Source organism: Otolemur garnettii, unplaced genomic scaffold (assembly GCF_000181295.1).
Source record: "Otolemur garnettii isolate 467f Iridium unplaced genomic scaffold, OtoGar3 scaffold00005, whole genome shotgun sequence".
Classification (NCBI taxonomy): Eukaryota; Metazoa; Chordata; class Mammalia; order Primates; family Galagidae; genus Otolemur; species Otolemur garnettii.
This window is the reverse complement of record NW_003852400.1, coordinates 15,243,785-15,267,408: the sequence shown is the minus strand read 5'-3', so window position 1 is coordinate 15,267,408 and position 23,624 is coordinate 15,243,785. Positions and strand designations below refer to the sequence as shown.

Here is a 23,624-nt window from a genome sequence, read left to right as displayed (position 1 = left end):
GTGGCCTGTTTCTTCACAGAGTTTTGGGGCCCTTACTCTAGTTCAGGGGTCCTCAAACTTTTTAAACAGGGGGCCGGTTCACTGTCCCTCAGACCTTTGGAGGGCTGGACTGCGGGCCCTGGGACAAGTCGGCTGCTAAGCAGGACAGGCAGTGGTGGCAAAAACATCCGGCAAGCTGGATAAATGTCCTAGGCGGGCTGCAGTTTGAGGACCTCTGCGAGTCTAGTTCTTGCCTTGTACCTCTTTTAAGTCTATAAGGGCAGTTTCAGTTCCACACAGCTTCACCACCTTTTATGAGAAATAGCACCATATAAGGGCAGAAGTGTCTTTAGGGCAAGTTGTAATGATTGAGTGGATGGACTGCCCATGGGGGGCCCAGCCTCAGGTGGAGCTGACAGCGGGCACAGCTGCCGTGTAGGTGAGGACCCTCGGGCCAGAGACCTTGCTGCCAGAGCTGCCAGGGGGCCAGGTCCTGGTGGACTCTGGGGATGCATGCTCAGAGTTGGGCAGGGGCAAGGACTCCAAGTGGTGTGCGAGGTCTCCCCTAAACTTCCCTACCCAAGCTAAGTGTGGATATTTCCCCAGCACTTGAACTTCAGGAGGTTGCAACTGATTTTCTTTGCTTGTTTAAATTTTGAACTAATTCAAAAATGTGTTTTGCGCCACAGGACATGAGCTGGTTTGATGATCATAAAAACAGTACTGGTGCACTTTCTACAAGACTTGCCATGGATGCTGCCCAAGTCCAGGGAGTACGTAGACTGCACTCTACTAGCACTTTCCTCTAACCTGGTTTGGAATAAACATGGCTGGGTGTATTTTCCAGCCATGGCTCACAATACATACATAATAATACATGGCTCATGCCTGTAATCCTGGCACTCTGGGAGGCCTAGGTGGGTGGATTGCTTGGGCTCAGGAGTTCATAACCAGTCTGACCAAAAGCAAGACCCCATCTCTACTAAAAACAGAAAAACTAGCTGGGCATTGTGGCACATGCCTGTAGTCCCAGCTACCTAGGATGCTGAGGGAAGAGGATTGCTCAAGGCCAAGAGTTTGAGGTTGCTATAAGCTGTGATGCTATGGCACTGAAAATCAGGGCAACAGAGAGATTCTGTCTCAAAACAGGGGAGGGAGGGGCGGCGCCTGTGGCTCAAAGGAGTAGGGCGCTGGCCCCATATGCAGGAGGTGGTGGGTTCAAACCCAGTCCCAGCCAAAAACCTGAAAAAAAAAGGAGGGGGGAGTGCCCATAGCTCAGTGGTTAGGGTGCCAGCCACATGTTCTGGGGCTGGTTCTAACCCAGTCTGGGTCTGCTAAAAAAAAAAAAAAAAAAAAGAAAGAAAGAAGGAAAAAGAAAATAGCTGGGCATTGGGCAGGAGCCTGTAGTCCCAGCTACTTGGGAGGCTGAGGCAAGAGGATTGCTTGAGTCCAAGAGTTGAAGGTTGCTGTGAGCTATGACGCTATGGCACTCTACCAACGGTGACAAAGTGAGACTCTGTCTCAATAAAAAAAAAAATAGAATAGACATATAGTATAGCTCCATCTGTTGAGATGCTTTCAGCTGAAAATAGCAGAAAACCCAACTCAAACTGGTCTGAACAATAAAGAGGAAGGGATGATCTATTCACTGCCTCAAAAATGTAATCATGTTTAATCCAGGTTCCTCTGACTGTGTGGCTCTGAGTTCCATCCTCAGCGCTGACTTCGTCCCAAAGCTTGTTCCCAGGCTGCGGTCATGGGAAGGCTGCCAGTAGCAATTAGTTACAAGCTTCCTTGGTTCCCAACCAGTGAAGGAGAGGCTGGGGCTCTGCCTCCACCCCCAAACAAAGCCCTTCCCTGAAATCTAATTTGGGTCACAGTGTAAACCTTGCACCAATACCTGTCTCCACCAGAAGGCTTAGGTCCCCACCCCTGAGGCTGAGGTCGGTTGGTCACTCTGAAGCTCACTGCTTCCACACAAAGGAGGAAGAGGGAGAAAATGGATGCCAGCGGGTCAGCAGCAGCGTCTGCTGCAGCCTCCCTCGTTTTCTGAGCATGGCAAACACTAATTCATCCTTATGTGCGTGGTGGATCGTCTCCGGGGATATGTCCACTTTGTAACAGACACTCTCTGGGAGTGGAGGAATTTCCCTTTTACACTCTTCCAGGTGTGCTGGAATTAATTTCCTCCTTGAAAAAGTTCACATGCTCCACAGTCCATCTATCCACAAAGCAAAGCAGTTGATTATATGGTTCTGTGATGTTGATTTGTGCAGGCAGGAGAGGAATGAAGAGTCGAGGGCAGTGTGTTTCAACCTTTTATCACATGGCACTCTTGAACTTACAGTTAAACTTCCCCAGTATACTTAAATTAGGTTGGCCAAAATGAAGAGTAAAAGAAAAAAAAATAGAATATACTTACCATGCTTTGAACTTCGCTTGAAAATAAAGAGAAAATAATTTAATTAATGAGCTTTAAAAAGTTTCGAGACACACCTAAGATTCTCTCACGGCACACCAGTTGAGAACCACCAGTCTAAAGGTACAACAAGAAAAGCCAGTGGAGCCTCTGAGTTGAGCAGAGGTGTGGTTGGTTTATTGGTTTTCATTTCAGATTAATATGAGGGCGCAGATAATTAGGTTACATTGTTTGCGTTTGTTAGGTAAAGTCCAAGTTGTAGTTGAGCCCTTCATCCGGGAGGTGTGTCATGTGTCCCTACCCAGGTATGGGCTTATGGGATCAAATAGAAGGTCTACTTTTAGCTCTCTGAGGATTCTCCATACTTCTTTCCAAAAAGGCTGTACTCATTTTCAATCGTGGTGGGTTTATTATTTTTTTGTTTGTTTGGGGGATTTTTTGCAGTTTTGGCTGGGTCTGGGTTCGAACCCGCCACCCCCAGTATATGGGGCTGACACCCTACTTCTTGAGCCACAAGTGCTGCCCATGGTAGGTTTATTGTAATGAAAGCGAGGGGATATGAGTGTGGGCACAGAACCTTCTCATCCTTCTGACCAAGAAGCCCAAGACTGGATTTCCTAGATTTGGAACTTAAAACACACCTGCTTTTTTCTCGTTCTCTTTCAGGCCACAGGAACCAGGTTGGCTTTAATTGCACAGAATGTGGCTAACCTTGGAACTGGTATTATCATATCATTTATCTATGGTTGGCAGCTAACCCTTTTGCTATTATCAGTCGTACCAATTATTGCCATTTCAGGAATTGTTGAGATGAAAATGTTGGCTGGAAATGCTAAAAAAGATAAAAAAGAACTAGAAACTGCTGGAAAGGTAGGTCAAATAGGCTTCAGTTAGTATGTGTTGTTTTTAGATACATGCTGTATTTGAATTATTTACTGCCATATGCAGGTTTTAATAACTGTACTCAGCTGATAATTTTCAGTGCTGTGTATGAAAATGTTTTACTGTATTAGTGCCTAGAACTTGAATGTGAGATGGTTTGGGGGGAACCTGGGGCCTTCTGATTTTAAGATTATTGTTTTAAGCACCAAAGGCATCCAGAAAAACTTCATCTTTCTCTGCTGCACCCCTTTTAATAAAGGATTCGTTCTGCAAAATTTGGATTTAATCAAAAGGTTGTACTTAAGGACCTGGAAGGCCTTATAGACACAGGTTTGCACTTAACATGTGGTTATTACAGGCTATCCCTGAGTTACAACATCCAGCTGACATATGACTTGCACTTAATGAATGGTATTACAGGTAATAGTGAACGTACGTGTTCTAAATTACACATAAATTGTAACTTAGGAACAAACCTACAGACTATCTCATTCATAACCCAGGGACCAGCTGTATATAGAACTTCTGAATTTTCAAAGTATAAAATTTATCTTCTACTTCATGCCTCAGTGGCATTTTTAGGACAATTGTCACCTATATTTTACAGGGAAGAACTTAAGTCAGAAGAATATAAATGAATTGTTCAAGGTTGGATATTTGCTGGGATTTAAGAGACAGTTTTCTTCTTGGGGTGATTTCTGTAATGAAGGGGGGTAGCCACCAGAGGGCAGCGATGCTTCAATTTTTGGTTCTAACATACCGATACTTGGGGAAGGGTCTCTTGATCCTTACGGTGCTAAGAATTTCTTTGTGCCAATTCATTCACATCTTTACATTAGTCTTATGAAGCAGGCACTAACGTCACCCGATTTTACAAATGTGGAAGCAGAGACTCAAACAAAGTTAGAAATATACTGGGATTCAAGTTCTGGTTTCAAAGCTCTTATCTCTACTACATGGAATCTTCATATGTGTTTCAATGTGTCAATCTGCATATATTTTTACTTACACAAACATGCACTTAAATGTAGATTATGGTCAGGAACATTTTTACTCTAATTTATGGAAATATTATCCTAGGAGGTGAGGCAGAAAGTGAACATAAGTTGTGATATAGTTTCTATAGCACTGCACTTTACAAAGCCCTTTCCCAAACATTGCTGCAGCTGGCCTTCACGATAGTTATGAGAGTGGAACAGACAGTATCTCTACAGAGAAGCCTTGAGATTGAGTGGCTTGCTCCAGGTATGTGTCAGAAAGGAGTGAGATTAGAATTACAACCAGGCATATTTCCACCAAACCAGTTATGAACTGTGAAATCCTTGCCCCTCCTCTGTAACTGGTGCCAGCTGCATCTCCATGCAGCGTTAGCGTCACCTTCGGTTTCTGTCAGAGTACTTTCTGCCATCTTCACCTTGCACCCTCTCCTGGAGTTGCAGCTCTCTAGGACAGTGTGGCTCCTGGACTTAGGAACCCCTGGGTGTTTGAAGTTCTCAAAGATCCTCTTGGCTGCTTGCTGTGGCTACTTCAGGGCATCATTTCCTTGACTTCCGTGTGTCACAACTTACTGCTGAAGAAAAACCCTGTAGTTCTATTCATTCCCCCCACCCAACTCTTCTTTCCACATTTTAGAAGGGAAAATAGCTAGAATGAAAATAATTTTTTCTTAGACAAGTTATACATATGAAAAGAAATCTTGATCTTAATAATAGTCTTAACTCTATTAAAAATGGTGAATACCACTGAAAATTATCAACCTTTTTCAGAGTAGAGCAGTTGGAATCAAGCATCATTAAAGCAAGACATCATGTTGGGTTATTAGTCTTGGCTTTGCTATTATTCAGTGAGTGATGCCAGAAAAGATCCCCAACTTCTCTGGTCCTCACATTAGTGGAATGAAAAATGGTACCAGATACTGTGGTGCAGTAAAACCTTATTATTCCAGGGATCAGTGAATGAATAACTCAGACAAGCCAGTTTATTATTTATTTATTTTGGAGACAGAGTCTTGCTCTTTTGTCCGAACTAGCATGCAGTGTGGTGGTGGGATTCCTATCTCACAGCAGTCTTAAACTCCTGGGCTCAAGTGATCCTCTTGCCTTAGCCTCCTGAGTAACTGGGGCTACAGACATGCACCACTACCAAGCCCAACTAATTTTTCTTTATAATTTTTTGTAGAGACGGCGGGGGCGGGGGGCGGGGTGTCTCACCATGTTGCTCAGGACAGTCTTGAACTCTTGATCTCAAGCCACCCTCCTGCCTTGGCCCCGCAAAGTGCTGAGATTATAGGCATAGGCCACCATGCCTAGCCTAGCTTACCTTTTTAAAAATAGCTATTTTAACCTAATAGCAGTTTTTAAAGTATGAGAGATTAAAATTTTTGAGTGTTAATTTTCCCCAATTCAGTCATAGTTGAATTATGTTTACTCAGTCAATACCCAGTTCACTGAGAATGTGGGTTAGAAAGAAGGTCCTGGAAAACCTTAAAATCACAGTTCATTTGAAAAAGAAATGCTATCATTTACCTGGATGCGGATTAATTGTGGTTAAAGTATATCAGGATTTGGGATAGTCCCATCCCAGTTGTCCAAACAGAACTTAATGGTTGCTGGGGGTGGGGGGAGGGTGGTGGTTTAGGGGAGGCTGCATTGTAACCATCTTGACTGGGGCCCTGCTGATTACTGAGATTGGGGCCTGCTGTGCCACAGGTAACCCACCAAGCAGTTAATCCAAGACCAGAAAAATCACATCATTAACAGCTGGTTCTTTCTGGTGTAAATTACGAACCAGTTGTAGCAGAACAGCATAATGGGTTAAGAACAGGACTTGACACCCAGCAGCCTGGCCTGGAATCCTTGTTCTTCTACTTACTAGCTCCAGAGCTGCAGGCAAATCAGTTAGCTTCTCTGTGCTTCAAGCTCTCCCAACTGTGAAAACAGGGGTATTTACCTTACAGAGTTGTGAGGCTAAATGAGATCCTATCAATAAATACGTGGCACAGAGTAAAACTCAATAAATGTTCTCTATTCCTGCCATAATTACTATCCATTAGATTTTTCATTGATAATAAAGTATCAAATATCTCGATTTTAAACTGGTTACTGAGGCTGAGAACTGAGGTAAAAGTATTACAGCTGATAAAACAAAACCCTAAAATTAAAATTGTATGCTCCCTGTACTGATGGTTTGGATGATTCAATTGCAGAAGTATAATTTAAACGAAATAGCTAAGTCACAGACAATACACATTTGTCAGGGGTGGTTTGGCTGCAACAATCAGAAAACTGCTCTAGCTGGTTTGAGCTGGAGATTGGATATAAAGACACAGGGAAGTGTGGGAAATACAGGCAATTAACTGGCTCCTGCAGCCATGAGCTCTGTTGTCTCTGCGTCTCTCTACGCATCTGTTCTTCCATTCCTTTGTTGCTAAGTTTGCAGACTGCCTTCCTACACATACTCAGTGAGAGTCTTCAGATGATGACATTAACCTCGGAATACACAGGGCTTCCCAGTTCAAGCACTTCCATCCAGGGGCAGGAAACCAAATCTCATTGACCCAGATGACTCAGGTATCCACCCCTGGTTTAATCAGGGATTTCAGGCAGGCTCATGTTTACAACGGGGATCGCCTTCGCAGTTGTGGGAGGACAGCTTTTGTAAGAAGGAGTATATCCAGGGAGGAAATAATTGGCACCTCTAATAGGCCCTTAGAAATCACAGCCTAATCCAGGGTGTCCAACTGTTTTTTTGTTTGTTTGTTTGTTTTTTTGTCTGCCACACATTGGAAGAAGGGCTGCCTTGGGCCACACATTAAATACACAAACACTAACTAAAACTGATTAGCAAAAAAATGTACACGCTTTCTTTTCGTGATATCCAACACCACCTATAAGCAAAAATGTCCTCACAGAGTCAGCATGCTGCAGGCAGTAGGTTGGACACCCCTGGCCTAATCCTTTCTTCTAGGACCCAAGCCTAAGAAGAAAGCAAGGCCACAAACGCCGTGGAACTGCCTGGTGGGCAGGGCTGGGAATAGAACCAGGCCCTCAGTGCCAAGGTCATGTTCCTGCCCTGAGCTGGTCAGCCTCCGTGGGCACACTAACACATGCCTGCCATACTCAGCACAACCAGTGGTCATAAAGCAGGTCCTGAAGGAGGCCTTTGCCTCTAATTGAAGGAATTTAAAGCCCATCATAACCTTCAGGATGCTTTGGACAGAGCCCTAGGGCTTGCAGTTCTCATTATTTCAGAAGTAAAAATGCAACTTACTAATAAAGTCTGTTCTGTATTACAGATTGCAACAGAAGCAATAGAAAATATTAGGACAGTTGTGTCTTTGACCCAGGAAAGAAAATTTGAATCAATGTATGTTGAAAAATTGTATGGACCTTACAGGTAATGAACATATAATTCCCAAGGCTGAATTATTAAAGTTAATAAAAACTCTGTTGCTATAAGCAATGGTGTAACTGTAAGAATGACCCCTTTTCAATAATTTATTACTGTAAATAAGTAGCTCTTTGACGGGACTGGTAACATTAGATTTTTACTTATTATAAAAACAATTAAGTGTAGGGTGGCGCCTGTGGCTCAGTGAGTAGGGGGTGGTGGGTTCAAACCCAGCCCGGCCAAACTGCAACAAAAAAATAGCTGGGCGTTGTGGCGGGTGCCTGTAGTCCCAGCTACTTGGGAGGCTGAGGCAAGAGAATCACCTAAGCCCAAGAGCTGGAGGTTGCTGTGAGCTGTGACGCTGTGGCACTCAACTGAGGGTGACAAAGTGAGACTGTCTCTACAAAAAATAAATAGATAAAAAATAAGTTTAGTTCTCTAAGAGTTAAAAGGTACAGAGAACATTGCACAAGGATTTAGTCATTAGTGCAAGAAACAAATAATCCACCTGAATGATTCAGGATAAACATTGTTTTAAGGAATTGCTCAAACCTTTATTTTCTTTGGGGTGTGTAGACTAAACAAAAAAGGAGACTTGTTATTTGGTATATTCCAGAGAACAGTATTTCATTTGCTTTTTGAATAAGGACCCAGTCCAACCTTCTCTGAAAACAAAGGAGCACAGCCTGCGCTAATGGTTTACAGTTGAGCAATTCAAAACACTGGATGGTGCTGTTTGCCACTTGTTTCTATGGTGGCCTGATTTAATAAATAAATAAATATTAATTTTCAACACAAACCGTATTGTGTTTACGTATAGATTACAACTTTGTAGAGTGGAATAATAGTTTTGAACAATTGCAAATTTGAACAGGCATTCCTAAAGTTCTCAATTTATTCCATCTCCTGAGTTGTGTGTACTTTATATGATAGTAAAGGACATGCAGCTACATTTTTCTGCCCGTTTGATATTTGGCATGTAAATACACACCATTACCATAAACCTATGGTTTATTTTGGACTTTAAAGAGAATTAAGGAAGAATAGAAAGCTGAAGCTAATTGTTAATCTGTTTATAATTTGTAAATTGTTCAGCAGTGTTAATACCATGCTCACAGCATATAAATTAAACAATCCAAATCAGTGATACCTTGAATTTTTGTCTTGCCGAATGCCTGCCTTCTAACTTGAGAGTAACTGAATTATAGTTCTTAGAAGGATTTAGAAACTTAATAAAGTATACAGTGATAAATTATAACTTGAGGTCTAATAAGAAATGGTACAAAATGAATTGTATATGGGGTTGGTAGGATCTAGCATGGGGAAGGACCTCTTGTGTGTGTCTGTATTAACTTTTGTGAATCTGAAATATGGATTTTGACCTAGGAGACTATAGCTTGTTAAAAGAGACACAATAATAAAAAATGGTAAGAAATCACATTCAAATAATTCAAACTTACGTTCCAATTTGACATCTGGTATTTTTGACAACAACCATGTTTATATAATAGTGGTTGAACATCTGAGTCATCAGATATTAATGTGTAATAATAATAGCAACTATAATTGGAGCAACTATCATGAACTAAGCACTGTGCTAGACATTTGTATTTTACTTCTCAAAACAGTTCTGCATTATAGTGATGATCTACATGGCACAAATCAGAAAACTGATGCTTAATGAGGTTGTCATTTAGTCAAATTAATATAACAGGAGGCAAAATTTAAACCCAAGTTGACTGGACATGTTCTTTCAACTACTCAGTGAAGGCAGCAGGGGAGATGGTGATGAGTATGCCAATTTGCTTTTCAGGAATTCAGTGCGGAAGGCACACATCTATGGAATTACTTTTAGTATCTCACAAGCATTCATGTATTTCTCCTATGCTGGTTGTTTTCGGTTTGGTGCCTATCTCATTGTGAATGGATATATGCGCTTCAGAGATGTTATTCTGTAAGTAGCCTAAAAATATTAAGATTATTCTATAATATGGTTTTAATAGATTTATGTAATAGTTTAGAATAGGAAAAAATTACTCACTTGTTGGAAGATGAGACCAGGGAGTTTAATTTACCAGGCTCCCTCGTGGCAGGCAAAAAATCTGATCATGTACAAAATCAGTTTAATCATAGGAGCAAACTAAAATTAAGTCATGAAAATGATTGTATAGCATAATTTTAGTTATCTTTATAATCTCGGTCAGGAGGACAGCACATTTTCTCATTGTACAATACAGGCAGAAATAAATCATAATTGGAAAGTTGCTGGTGACCATGGATTCAAAACAGAGAAGTAAATGACTTGCTGTTTATCTGCAACCAAAACAGCCTTGGCCGTGTGACAGGCAGGCCAGACTGAAGCCTGGCAGAGGACCCTCTTCCCTAACCATGCCAACATTTGCCTCTCAGCCTCTCCTTTTCTTCCTGTTTTCAAGGCTAACCAGTGGTCTTTCTGATTGATGCATTCTTCTTTTTAAAGTATAATAAGTACCTTCCTTTAGGTTACAGTCTAGACTTGAAAGAGCATGCCATTCTTTTTTAAATCATTTGGAGTATTTCTGCTATGGTGGGATTATTTTAAAGCAGTGGGGAATGACATTTTTTGAAACAGAGTCAAGACCAGAAAAGTGAAAATGTTTAAGAGCTATACTCTGGTTTTCATTCAAAATTAAAATTACCATGACAAATATACAGGGTGGCCATAAAGTTGGCACACAATTTAAAATAGTGTGCAAATAGGTAAAATAGCATACCTACCATCCGCCCCCCCCACCCCGTATTAAAAATACATTTTAATATCTTAGTTTAGTTTGAAAACTTAAAGTTCTTTATCATTTATTACTGGACAGGGATCCTTGTATCCTTTTCCCTGTGGGGAGCACTGGTGACAGAAATGCATTGCTTTGTGGAGATGTAGATCTCAGGATCTTTTTAAAGACAGGTTCTTTTTCTGTCACCAGGCTGGAATATAGTGGTGTGATCATAGCTCACTGTAACCTGGAACTCCTGGGCTTAAGCAGTCCTGCCTCAGCCTCCCAAGATCTCAGGCTCTTTAGCCCATCCCAAAAGTTGTCATCGATATCCATCCTTTGAATAACATAAAGTTAGCAAACAGACACCCCTGCTTTTTCAGTGGCATTATCAATACTTACTTTAATTGCTAAAGAAAGCTATTTCTGATATGGTAAAGGTTTATTTTCCCTAATAAAAATTCTTTAACTACAGTGATTATTATCATTTGTGAGGAAGCACAGAAGAAACCACAGGGGGAGAAACCACAGGGGGAAAGGGTTGTAGAAGGAACAGGAAACACCACCACTCTCTGGAACGGAGGAAGCCCCTGAGCACACACTTTGTGTTTCTGTTCCCTCGAGTCTAGAAAGCCTACAAGTAGGAAATTTGGTTCAGATCACAATCAGATTCAGTTACAAACTACTTCCCGAAAGTTCTTTTAACTCCAGGAAATTAGTGGCTCCCTAACTGGGGGAAGGGCAACTAGAAAGAGAGTGGGGAAAAGTCCAATCCTCAGGCAGTGGAGCTTGGGGCTCCTAGACGTCCTCTCTTACTGCAATTTCATGGAATTGTGTGGGGGGCAGAAGAGAATGATTGTGGGAATAAAGAGGTAAATAAATACGCTATGCAGTATGCTTTTGGACCTTCAGACATCCAGGAGCTAACCATATCAGCTAATGTTTTGAATCCCTCTACTTCTGCCTAGGGTGTTTTCTGCAATTGTGTTTGGTGCAGTGGCTCTAGGACATGCTAGTTCATTCGCTCCAGACTATGCTAAAGCCAAGCTGTCTGCAGCCCACCTATTCATGCTGTTTGAAAGACAACCCTTGATTGACAGCTACAGTGAAGAGGGGCTGAGGCCTGTGAGTTCTCTGCTGCCTGACGAATGCGTGATTAATTTGGTTTGCTCTGTGCTAGATTATAGCTATAGGATAGATTTGTGGTGATTACACTGACACATATTTAGCTTACTTTTTTGATGTTTACATAGCTACCATTTGGCCATCTTTTTTGGTATTTTAAAATTTCACAGGTAGTTTCAAGGATTTAAAGATTATCAAACCAAACTTTTTAAAAAGTAAAACCTGATGTACTAGAACTAAATAACTTCCATGAAAATTTAGTCATTTGTACAGAAAGGTATATGCATATAATTCTGTTTGTTACATTAATGCAAAGTTGGCTTTAATCAGATCTGTAATGGCTAAGTTGTAATTGGCAAGAAGACAATTTTATTCATAATGAGAGGAAAGCATCCTATCTTTTGTCATCTACAAAGTCAGCTCAAACTCAGATCTGAGTGTTCTTCCTAGGACACACGCCACTGTGCTTCAAAGAATACAAACATGTAGATAAAGAGATATGGCCTCCCATAATCTTACCACGTATTTCATGTCTGAGAAAGTTCTGTACCCAGTGAGTGAGATAAAATGAGCTTAAGAAGCTGCCAATGTTTGAGACAAGGCTACCCACTGAAACTGCAGATAGAAACCGCTGCTACATTTACAAGCCTTTGAGCCTTTGAATACCGCTTGACTCTAGCCACAGAATCAGCAGTGGAAAAGCTAAATGAATGTCTCAAGTGAATCAGAAACTCTAAGCAGGGATGGAGAACCTGTGGCCTCACAGCCACCGGTGGCCTCCAACATTCCTGAGTGCAGCCCCTCAACTAAACCCAGAGTTCACGTTTGTTCTGTGAAGTCTGGATTCAGTGAAAGGGCTGACTCAAGGATCCAGACAACCACTTGTGGCCCCAAGATTCCCCATCCCAAGTTTGTTTCCTATAACAACTTGGTCTCTGGACTACACTGAATATAAATTTTAGGTTTCTCTATTACAGTCTTGGGTAAAGTTTCTTTGAAATAATACTACTTATTCCAATAATTATTGGACCAATATAATAGCAACATTTAAAAATCTTTTTAGGGTAAATTTGAAGGAAATGTGACATTTAATGAAGTCGTGTTCAACTACCCTACTCGACCAAACGTGCCAGTGCTTCAGGGACTGAGCCTCGAGGTGAAGAAGGGCCAGACGCTGGCCCTGGTGGGCAGCAGTGGCTGTGGGAAGAGCACAGTGGTCCAGCTCCTGGAGCGTTTCTACGACCCCTTAGCTGGGACAGTGGTGAGCATCCTTTCTTAGTAACCTGATTCAGTCCCTCCAATATTGTTATGATGGAAAAACTGGACCAGTGAAGACTAGCCCTGTTTGAGAGTATAACCAACCACATTCCATTAATCTCAAAGTGGCACCTGTATCAGACAAATGTATGGGGACAAGAGGACAGAATATCTGGAATTTAGTCTAGCTCAGAAAACATTGACTATAAATTAACCTCTGCCTTTCCTTGGACCTTTTGGCTAGCCTGACTTTCCTACTCACTCACTCACTGGCTTATAAAAGTGAAGCAGAGACCCACATCCTCCTCCAGAATTAAAAGCAGACACCCAGGATGGGGCAGTGCCTGCTTCTTCCCTCCCGGTCACCTTCTGCTTTGCCTTCTCTGACCCTGAACCAGGGCTCTCTAACTTTGACTTAGACCATCAAGTTCCAGCCCTTTCATAGTTGGCTTTTATTAAGACAAGTTGAAGGATTAGCTGAGGATAGCAGATCGGAGTGGGATGCTTTGATACAGGCTTCTTAAAGGCAGAGGATGGCACAGATGCCTAGAAGAGGGCAGACCAGCGCAAAGAGGAATGTGTGAAAAACAGGGCCAAATGTGCTGCTTTTTGCCAGTTAGACCAAATTGGGGTGGCCTAATCACCACAGAAGTCACCATGTTGGCCATAGCATTGTCTTAGAGGCACATGGCTTGGCATTCAGCAACTGCTGATAACCATGTGCAACAGTCCTCAATATAAATAATGTGGTAACTTACTCTTTAGCTTTTTTTTCTTTTTTTTTTAAACCCTTATAGTTTGTTGACTTTGGTTTTCAGCTCCTAGATGGTCATCAAGCAAAGAAACTCAATGTCCAGTGGCTCAGAGCTCAACTTGGAATTGTGTCCCAGGAGCCCATCCTGTTTGACTGCAGCATTGCTGAGAATATTGCCTATGGAGACAACAGCCGGGTTGTATCCCAGGATGAAATTGTGAGCGCAGCCAAAGCAGCCAACATACATCCTTTCATTGAAACATTACCCCAAGTAAGTTAACTGGTAACTTCTTAGCTGAAATCAGGATACACTGCAGTTTTAATCCCCAAACAGTTCCTAAAGTTGTAACAACAAACCATTTTTTTAAAATCTCAGGTTAATGTGAGGGTACAAACATGTGGTTACAATATTGGAATTTGTTAGGTAAAGTCTCTCTTGTAGTTATGTCATACACCCAAAAGGTGTGCCATATACCCCTACAATGTGCCCATTAAATGGGAGCCCACACCCCTCCCTTATTCTCCCTCTCCTCAGCTTGAATTGAATAGAATTTTTCTCCCATGTGGATATGAATTAGATTGTCTACTTGGTCCATATTAGTATTAAGTACATTGAATATTTGCTTTTCCATTCTCATGATGCTTTACTAAAAAGAATGTGTTTCAATGCCTAATAAATTTGCAATGGATACTTTAAAAAAAAAGCATAAAAAGAATGTGGGTTCAACTCTCAAGGTTAACAGAAAAGATGTAAAGTCATCATCACTTTATGGCTGTATAGTATTCCATGCTCTATATATACCACAGTTTTTTTTAATTGTTAGGGATTCATGGAGGGTACAAAGAACCAGTTTACATTGATTACATTTGTTAGGTAAATTCCTTCTTATGATTGGGTCCCACTCCCAGAAGGTGTGTTACACACTGTGACCCCCCCACCTCCCTCCCTCCTTCTCTCTCTCTGCTCTCCCCTTCCCCCACCCCTCCACCATGTACTAGATCATTAACTGTGCTCATATCAGAATTGAATACATAGGATTCTTGCTTCTCCATTCTTCTGATGCTTTACTAAGAATAATGTGTTCCACTTCCATCCAGGTTAATACAAAAGATGTAAAGTCTCCATCTTTTTTGATAGCTGAATAGTATTCCATGGTATATACATATACCACAGCTTGTTAATCTGGTCCTGGGTTGGTGGGCATTTAGGCTATTTCCACATTTTGGCGATTATAAATTGAGCCTGGGATAAATAGTCTAGTACAAGTGTTCTTATGGTAAAAGGACTTTTTGCCTTCTGGGTAGATGCCCAGTAATGGGATTGCAGGATCAAATGGGAGGTCTAGTTTGACTTCTTTAAGGGTTCTCCATACTTCCTTCCAAAAAGGTTGTATTAGTGTGTAGTCCTACCAACAGTGTAAAAGTGTTCCCTTCTATCCACATTCACACCAGCATCTGTAGTTTTGAGATTTTGTAATGTGGGCCATCCTCACTGGGGTGAGATAATATCTCAGGGTGGTTTTGAGATTTCTCCAATAACTAGGAATGATGAGCATTTTTTCATATGTTTATTAGCCATTTGTCTGTTTTCTTTAGAGAGGTTCTATTCATCTCCCTTGCCCAGTGATATAAGGGATTGTTGGCTCTTTTTTATGTTGATTAACTTCAATTCTTTGTGGAGCCTAGTTATCTAGCTTTTGTCTGATTCAAAATATGCAAATATCCTTTCCCATGTATACCACTGTCACAACCCGTCGGGCCCTCATGGCCCTGGTCTCGATCACTGCAGGAAAGAACCAGGCATGATGGGGATTAGTAGTGCATGCTTGAGGGAGGCGGGCTAGCCTTTCTCCGCAGGGTATCCCCGAGCAACCACTGGCAACCACTAGCCTTTTATTGAGATTGTACAACATAGGTGAGGGGAGTCATTAACAAATGACTATGTGCTGAAGCTCAGGCTCTTCTTCCACGAGGAACACCTGTGGACAAATGGCCTGAGGGTCCACCCCATCAGCTGCAGATCATCTTGCTCAGAGGTCATCTGACTGTTGGCGTCCCCTACATTTCCCCCTTCTAGTGTATTAAAGACATTTCTGGATAGACAAGGGAGAAAATCTGTTGTTGCTTATTTCAGCTGTTTTCCTCACTGAGGAGCTTTCCTTCCTGCTAAGGAAGGAAAAGATATAAAAGGGTAAATAAGTATAACAAAAAATATACCAAAGGAGCTAATCCGGTTATAAAGGAAACTGATTTAGCCAAACTGGGCATAGGGGAAAACATGTCCCCTTTGTGCTAATCACCACCCAACTATATGCTACGGGCTGACCCATAGGACCCATGACACCTGAAGTATTAACCACCACCCAAAGTTATGTTAGGTGGGGAAAGGGCTGTACCGAACCCTTTCCAAAGAGTAAGTAAAGATTAGCTGAAACATATATAAATCCAACAAGTGAAATTCTCTTACCTTGGCTGATACCAGAATAACCTTATTTTAAAGCCTGCTGTTTGAGGCCTTTGTTGTCATAACCTTCCAAGGTTTAGAAGATGCATACTAAGCTTACCTGGAGCTTAATATACAGCCCAAAATAATGAAATCCTGTATCAATCTTCCCACTCTGCATAGAAGTTCCAACTGCCTCTTAGGGAAAAAGGGCGCTGACCATTCTTAACTGCTTTCTGCTGATAATGGACAGTGATATGGGAGAGGCAGCTAGAGTTCCCACAGAGGACATTGATCCAAGGTTTCTCTATTATGAAATTACCTAGGCTAAGGTCCTGTGAATAAAAGAAAAGTTAGGGGGCTGGCAAGGTTTCCTGCTCGTGTCAAGGCTTAATCCAGCAGGCAGGTAACCACTGCTTCTCTTAATGTTCTGTAATAATATGGGCAAAACCTCAACCCCATTGTAGTACATAACCAGGCTTCCATTCTGACTGAGCGTGAAAAGAACTCTAATGAGCATATTCTTAGGACTATCAAGCTATATGGGCTGCTACCTTTCCCCTCCTTTTTATATACAAACAAAATAATTTTTTTTTTTTTGAGACAGAGCCTCAAGCTGTCCCCCTGAGTAGAGTGCCGTGGCATTACAGCTCACAGCAACCTCCAACTCCTGGGCTCAAGTGAGTCTCCTGCCTCCACCTCCCAAGTAGCTGGGACCACAAGCGCCCGCCACAACGCCCGGCTATTTTTTTTTTTTTTTTTTGGTTGCAGCTGTCATTGTTGTTTTGGCGGGTCCGGGCTGGGGATTCGAACCTGCCACCTTAGGTGTATGTGGCTGGGGCCTTAGCCGGTTGAGCTATAGGCGCCGAGCCAAACAAAATAATTTTTAATGTGGTAAGGGCAATTCTTCCTGTTATCTAGCCCTTTTCTTGCTAGGCAAAATATGGTAATTGTCAAAGTTCAGAATTCCATGTATGGGCTCTTTAAATGATGAGCCCAATACAGATTTAAACTATTAGCTGCTGTTAGGGAAAAACTGTGATTGTAATGTTAATTCCCTCAAACGTCTTTTTAAGTTGAGAAAACAAACTGAGAAAAATTTAGCTGAGAGAATTTACCATTTCTTTAACTGTATGAACTTTCCTTTGATATTTACTTAATGGACAAACAAAAGATTACACTTCCCTTGCAGTCTTTGCAAGCAAGGATTTTTTCTCTCGCTACTCCAAAGGTTTTGCTACTTGAGGTACTGAAATTCACCCTTCACAGATCGCAAAAGACTGTTCCTCTCACAGGCTCTGTTACCTGCAGTCCTTCAGGGTACCAGCCTTCACAATTCCTTGGTAGTGGAGTTTTTCCTGCTTTTAATCTGCTTTTCCAGCGGAATCTTTGCTAATTGATTCCAAACTCTTTTTTCAAATGGAGTTCCCTAGCACAAAGGTGGTTTAACTCTTAGTTACTCTTCCCTCCCTTTGTTCTCCCTCTCATAACCTTCCGAGTGTCCCTTTCCCCTTTGGGCCGGGTCCAGGCTCTTTAGCTGGACCCGGTTATAGTACACAGACACTGATGAGAGGTGGATTACCCCTTCCCCATGCAGGATAACCAAATATTCCACAAAGATATTTAATCTAATTATTCTCCATCATCATCCGTTGGTCTGGTTTAATTTCCTCAGTTTTATGCTGAGGCACCATAGGTCTAACCAAGCTGGCAGAGTGCTCCCATGGCATAGAATTGAATTATACTGTTTTTCTGAGAATAGTTTGAAATGAAAATATTAAAGACACTGTTTTAACTTCTTTCATTTACCAGTGGGTACTGATTCTGGCCCAACTGATAATTTCCCTACAATAAAGGTGTTCCATTTTTATCAAATCAAGAATGGCATTCGTTTGCCCAGTGCAAGCCTTTTTTACACTCGGGACACACACTTGGAGGTTTACATGCTCTTTGTTCCTTTTCTTTAGCATTTAGCGTTCTTTTCCCTTTTAAACACTCTTTTGTCTTATGGCCTAGCTTCCCACATTTATGGCATTTGATGTTAACTGGGGGATTTACACTCTGATCTTCCAGCTGCCCAATTTGAGTTGTAATGTCAATATAGCATTTATCTGCTTCTACTATAAGATTATTCATCTGATTGCTCAACTGTTTTATATCAGCTGCCATGATCTTAATCTCGTCTTTAAGCTGTTCCATTTGATATTTCAACTGCTGTATCTCATTTGCCATGATTTTTCTCTACTGGCTTTCTTTCAGCCTTCTACTTTTATAGTCTTTCCTTTTCAATTCTTAAAACCGTTGGCTACCTTAAAGGGACAGGAACTCTTTAGTTGTTTTTATGCTCTGGAGTCTTAGTTTCACAAAACTTCACTTCCTCTATTTCTTCACCAGCCTCCTTAATCTACCTCACTTTTTTTTTTTTTTTAAACAGAACTCTTAATTGCCAAAAAGGGATTCTGGCATCAGTCTCTCAAAAGCTACTTCCTGCTGGCAATGGGCGCAGATATAGGCGAAGGCAGTTAGACGTTCTCTTACTTAACTTAATAAACTGTTGCAACCTATTCCCAAAACTTTTCTGTTTGCTGTTTTACCAAGGCTTTTCTCACCCCCTGAGGCTAAAGGCTTGTGTAAAGGTTCTTATCTCCTAGTTCTATCTTTTCTCCTTCCCTCTTGTCTAAAGGCTTTTTTCTGCTTTTTTCTCCAGCTGCTTCACAGAAGAGGCTAAAGGCTTTTACCAGCTTTTTTCCCCACAGAAAGAAGTAGTTAAAATTTGGAAAGAGAAAATGTAGGAAAGAAGACGAAAAACTAAATGAGAAAGGCCTGTTGTTGGCTGTCTTTCTTAGATATTTCTTTTCCCTCTAAATATTTTTATTTCTCTTTTTTTCTTATTTGCTAAAGCTTATTTCCCTCTCAGTCCGCATTCACTGAATCCTGCTCACAGCACCATTTGTCACTTCCTACTCCTGCCACCGCTTGTCAGGGCCCAGGACTGGCCAGGTCTCGGGCCCAACTTAACTATGTCCCCTAGCTTCTAGATTGGCCAAAGGTCCCACTTGCCCTGAGTGGAGTTTCCCTTTGGACTTCCCCCACTGTCTACCAAAGGCTTCACCTACTTCTGGGTGTCACTTTCCCCCTTGGTCCACATCCCTGGTGTCCTGTTGTGTCCTGCTGCATCCTGTTGACTTATGCCAGAAGTTGCAACATGACACGGATTAGTAGTGCACACTTGAGGGAGGTGGGCTAGCTCTTCTTTACGAGGTAGCCCCAGCAGCTGCCTCACTAGCCTTTTATTGAGCCCGTACAACACAGGTGAGGGGAGTAGTTAACAAATGACTACATGCTGAAGGCTCAGGCTCTTCTTCCTTGAGGAACACCTGCAGATGAATGGCCTGAGGGTCCACCCATCAGCTGCAGATCATCTTGCTCTGGTCATCTGACTCTTGGCATCCCCTACATACCACAGTTTGTTAATCCGTCCATGAGTGGATGGGCATTTAGGTTGTTTATTCATCTGGGTGATTGTAAATTGAGCTATGATAAACAATCTAGTGCATATCCTGTGTCCTTAGAATAAAATGATTTTTTTTCTTCCGGGTAGATGCCTAGTAGTGGGATTTGGGGGTCAGATGGCAGGTCTAATTTGAGTTCTTTAAGGATTCTCCATACTTCTTTCCAAAGAGACTGTATTAGTTTGCAGTCTCACCAACAATGTAAAAGTGTTCCCCTCTCTCCTCACCCACACCAGCATCTGCAACTTTGGCTCTTTGTGATGTGGGCTAATCTTACTGGAGTTAGGTGATATCTCAAGGTTGTTTTGATTTGCATTTCTCTGATGCTTAGGGACAATGAACATTTTTTCCTGTTTGTTAGCCATTTGTCTGTCTTCCTCAGAGAAGGTTCTGTTCATGTCTCTTGCTGTAGGGACCTGCTTTGAAAGCCAATTAAGAAACGATGCTGAGAAAAATAACCTATGCCACTTTAAAACAAAGTCTGAGAATGCCTGGAGAAAGCTTACATTGTCTCAGGCCAAGAAGTTTGAAAAAATCCAGTCCTCTCTGGCCTCTTCATAAGGCTTTTGTTGATTTCTAACAAAGGTGCATATGCAAAATGCAAAATGCCAAAGGATAGGGTTGAAAGAATCTCAAGTCCTTAGAAAGATTGGATAGAGACTGGATAGCTTGGTAAAAGGTAGGAGGTTTACTAACAGGTCACTATGGCATATTTAGAAGGGGGGGGGGGGTGGTCCCTATCCCCACAGGGGAAGTAAGCCAGATTTCCCAGCCTAACTATATATCAGAAGTTCAAAGGACTTAGCCCCTCCCACCTATTGACTCTCTGTACACTCCAGTACTCTGTTCTGTCCTGGAGCCTCCAGGCTCTTTTCATCTTCTTCTTCTTTTTTATTTTTATTTTTTTTTTTTGAGACAGAGTCTCAAGCTGTTCCCTTAGGTAGAGTGCTGCAGTGTCATAGCTCACAACAACTTCCAACTCGGGCTTAAGTAATCCTCTTGCCTCAGTTTTTCTGTTTTTAGTAGAGATGGGGTCTTGCTTTTGCTCAGGCTGTTCTCAAACTTATGAACTCAATCTATCCAATGGCTTTGGCCTCCCAGAGTGGTAGGAATCTAATGTGGTTTTGAGGAGCCTCCAGGAATCACTGTCTGCTTTCCTTTTCCCTGGATACCTATGGACTGAGGCAGGGCACCTTGCTGAGAAGTCAGTGATCTACCTCCCACATCTTGCCCACTGATAGATGAGATTTTTTGCTCTTTTTTGGTTTGTTAATTTGAGTTCTCTGTAGATCCTAGCTACCAAGCCTTTATCAAATTGGTGCAAATATCTTTTCCCATTCAGAAGGTTGTCTGTTTGCTTTGTTGTAACCTTTGCTGTGCAGAAGCTTTTCAGTTTAATTAAGTCCCATTTGTTTATTTTTGACCAACAAAGTCTTGTAACAAAATGTGTTGATTTACAAGCTTTGTGACCTTGAAAAAGACACTTAATTTCAAGATAGCAAGTGTCCTTATTTGTAAAGAGGAATAAGTGTACATCAGGCCTACCTCATTCATACTTAGGGAAAAACAAATGAGGTGATACTAAGTCCAAAGTCCTAAGTCCAACTATACCTCAAGTTGCAGACTGGTTGTGGGCTATATTAGACTGCAGTCATGTTTGGTTTAGCTCTTAATTTTAAAAATTAAACTATGTGAGATAATTATAGAGTCACATGCAGCTGTAATGAATACAATCATATATATCCTTTACCTCCTTCCTCCAGTGACATCATTTCACAAACCATTAATACAATATCACAACCAATCCACTTAGATACAATCCAGTGGTCTCATTCAGACTTCCCCAGTTTTAGTTGTATGCATTTGTATGTGAGCGGATTTAGTTCTGTGCGGTTGTATTGCAGGCATACATTCCTATATCTGCCCTCACAGTCGAATATTTTCATCACCATAAATTCCCTTATGTTTCCTTCTTACTGCCACACACTCCTTCCTGCCCTCACTCCTTCCAACCTCTGGCAAACACCAATCTCTTCTCCATTTGTACAATTTTCTATTTTAAGAATATTATATAAAAACACATACAGTATTTGGCGTTAGCTTTTCTCACTCAGCACAATTCCCTGAACTTGTGTGTATTCCCTAGGTCATTCCTTCCTGCTGCTGAGTAGTGTGCCTTGGTATGGATGTACCACAGTTTAACCCTTCACCTGTTGAAGGATATCTATGTTATTTCCAGTTTGGGGTTATTACAAATAATGCCACTATACTACTTGTGTAGAGATTTTTGAACAATCCCAAGTTTTTATTTCTCTAGGATAAATGCCTAGGAATTCAATTGCTGAGCCATGGGGATAAATGCATGTTTAGTTTTATAAGACACTTTTAAACCATTTTCCAGAGTAGTTGTACCACTTTATATTCCTACCAGCAATGTTTGAGTGATGCAGTTTCTCTGAATCTTTGCTAGCATGTACTGATGTCATTATTTTCCCTATTCTGATAGTAAATTGCAGTGATATATTATTGTGGTTTTAATTTGCATTTCCCAATGGCAAATGATGTTGAACCAATCTTTTTATATAATTAATATTTGCCATCTATATATCCTTTGATGACATATCCCCATGGTTTTTACCTATTTTCTAATTGGATTTTTTAACTGTCACATTTTGAGTGTCTGTTTATATATTCTGATTGTCTGATATGTAGTTTGCAAATATTTAAATATTTTCTCCCAGTTTGTAGCTTAGTAGTTTTTGTTTATTTGTTTTTGAGATAGGGTCTTACTCTGTCACCCTGGGTAGAGTGTTGTGGCATCACCTTAGCTCATGGCAACCTCAAACTCAGGCAATCCATCTGCCTCAGCCTCCCAAGTAGCTGGGACTATAGGTGCCCACCATGACACTCAGCTAGTTTTTCTACTTTTAGTAGAGATGGGATCTCCTTCTTGTTCAGGCTGATCTTGAACTCCTAAAGTCAAGCAATCCACCTGCCTCAGCCTCCCAAAGTATTAGGATTGGAGGCATGAGCCACTGCTTGTTTTTTCTTCCCGTTAACAAGGTCTTTTGCAGGGTAAAAGTTTTAATTTTGATTAGGTCCCACTTATAAATTTTTCCTTTTACAGATACTTATTTTGGTGTCAAGTCTAAGAATGGATTGCCCAGCTGGAGGGACCAAAGATTTTCTCCATAGCTTTTTTCCCCTAAAAGTTTTATGATTTTACATTTAAGTCCCTGATCCATTTGGAGTCATTTTAAACATCTGTAGACCTGGAAAAATGGCTTGCAGTCCCTCATGGTCCCTAAAATTGATGGCAGGGGCAATTCATTTTATGATATTCTTCTAGCATTCGAGGTTCCACTGGACTAAACTGATGTAGAGCCTAATTTTTTTGCTTTTATATTCTGCTATAATTAGAAGTCACTCACACTTACAAATAAAATTTTAAAACCTTTCATGTTGGTTAGACTTAACAACTTTTAACACATGGGCATTGACTTGAACCAAATATTTTGATTTGACTGTGAATAGAAAAACTTAAAAGCTGAGAGGTTTAAATACAAATGACATTGTACTTTAGGAGATACATTCACCTGGTGTACATCACTGCATAAGCTCCGCCAACAGAACTGATTAATTTTGCACATTGCTTCACAGCTTTCTCTCCTGCATTTCTCAATTTTTCTCATTCTACCTCGTCCCCATGATTTCTATCTCCCTCTTCTGATCTTTCATAGCATGTTATATATACCACAGTCACATGCCACATGATGTTTTGGTCAAAAATGGACTATATATACCAAGTGGTCCCCAGATTATAATGGAGCTGAAAAACTCCTATTGCTTAGTGACAAGATAGCCGGCATAACATCATAGCAAAATGCACCACTCACGTGTTTGTGATGATGCTGGTGTAAACAAACCATGCTACTGTGCTGTAAAAAGTATAGCACGTACAAATACGAACAGTGTGTAATACTGGATAACGACTATGGTACTGGTTTATATATTTACTATGCTATACTTTTTTACATTAGAGTGCACTCCTACTTAGTAAAAAAAAGTTAGCTGTAGAACTGCTTTGGATATGTCCTTCAGGAGGCATTCCAGA

General features: G+C 41.2%; 1 protein-coding gene across 2 annotated transcripts in view; it reads left to right on the top strand.

The window, feature by feature from the left end:
• The window catches only part of ABCB4 (ATP binding cassette subfamily B member 4), an 89,379-nt gene that overhangs the window by 63,575 nt on the left and 2,180 nt on the right, over nucleotides 1-23,624 (top strand). For both annotated transcript variants that reach the window (XM_003782640.3, XM_023518760.1), the window contains 7 exons: nucleotides 669-752; nucleotides 3,065-3,268; nucleotides 7,575-7,675; nucleotides 9,483-9,623; nucleotides 11,388-11,544; nucleotides 12,608-12,805; nucleotides 13,620-13,826. In XM_003782640.3, the coding sequence (XP_003782688.1) occupies nucleotides 669-752; nucleotides 3,065-3,268; nucleotides 7,575-7,675; nucleotides 9,483-9,623; nucleotides 11,388-11,544; nucleotides 12,608-12,805; nucleotides 13,620-13,826 (1,092 nt within the window). The remainder of the gene's footprint in view (nucleotides 1-668; nucleotides 753-3,064; nucleotides 3,269-7,574; nucleotides 7,676-9,482; nucleotides 9,624-11,387; nucleotides 11,545-12,607; nucleotides 12,806-13,619; nucleotides 13,827-23,624) is intronic.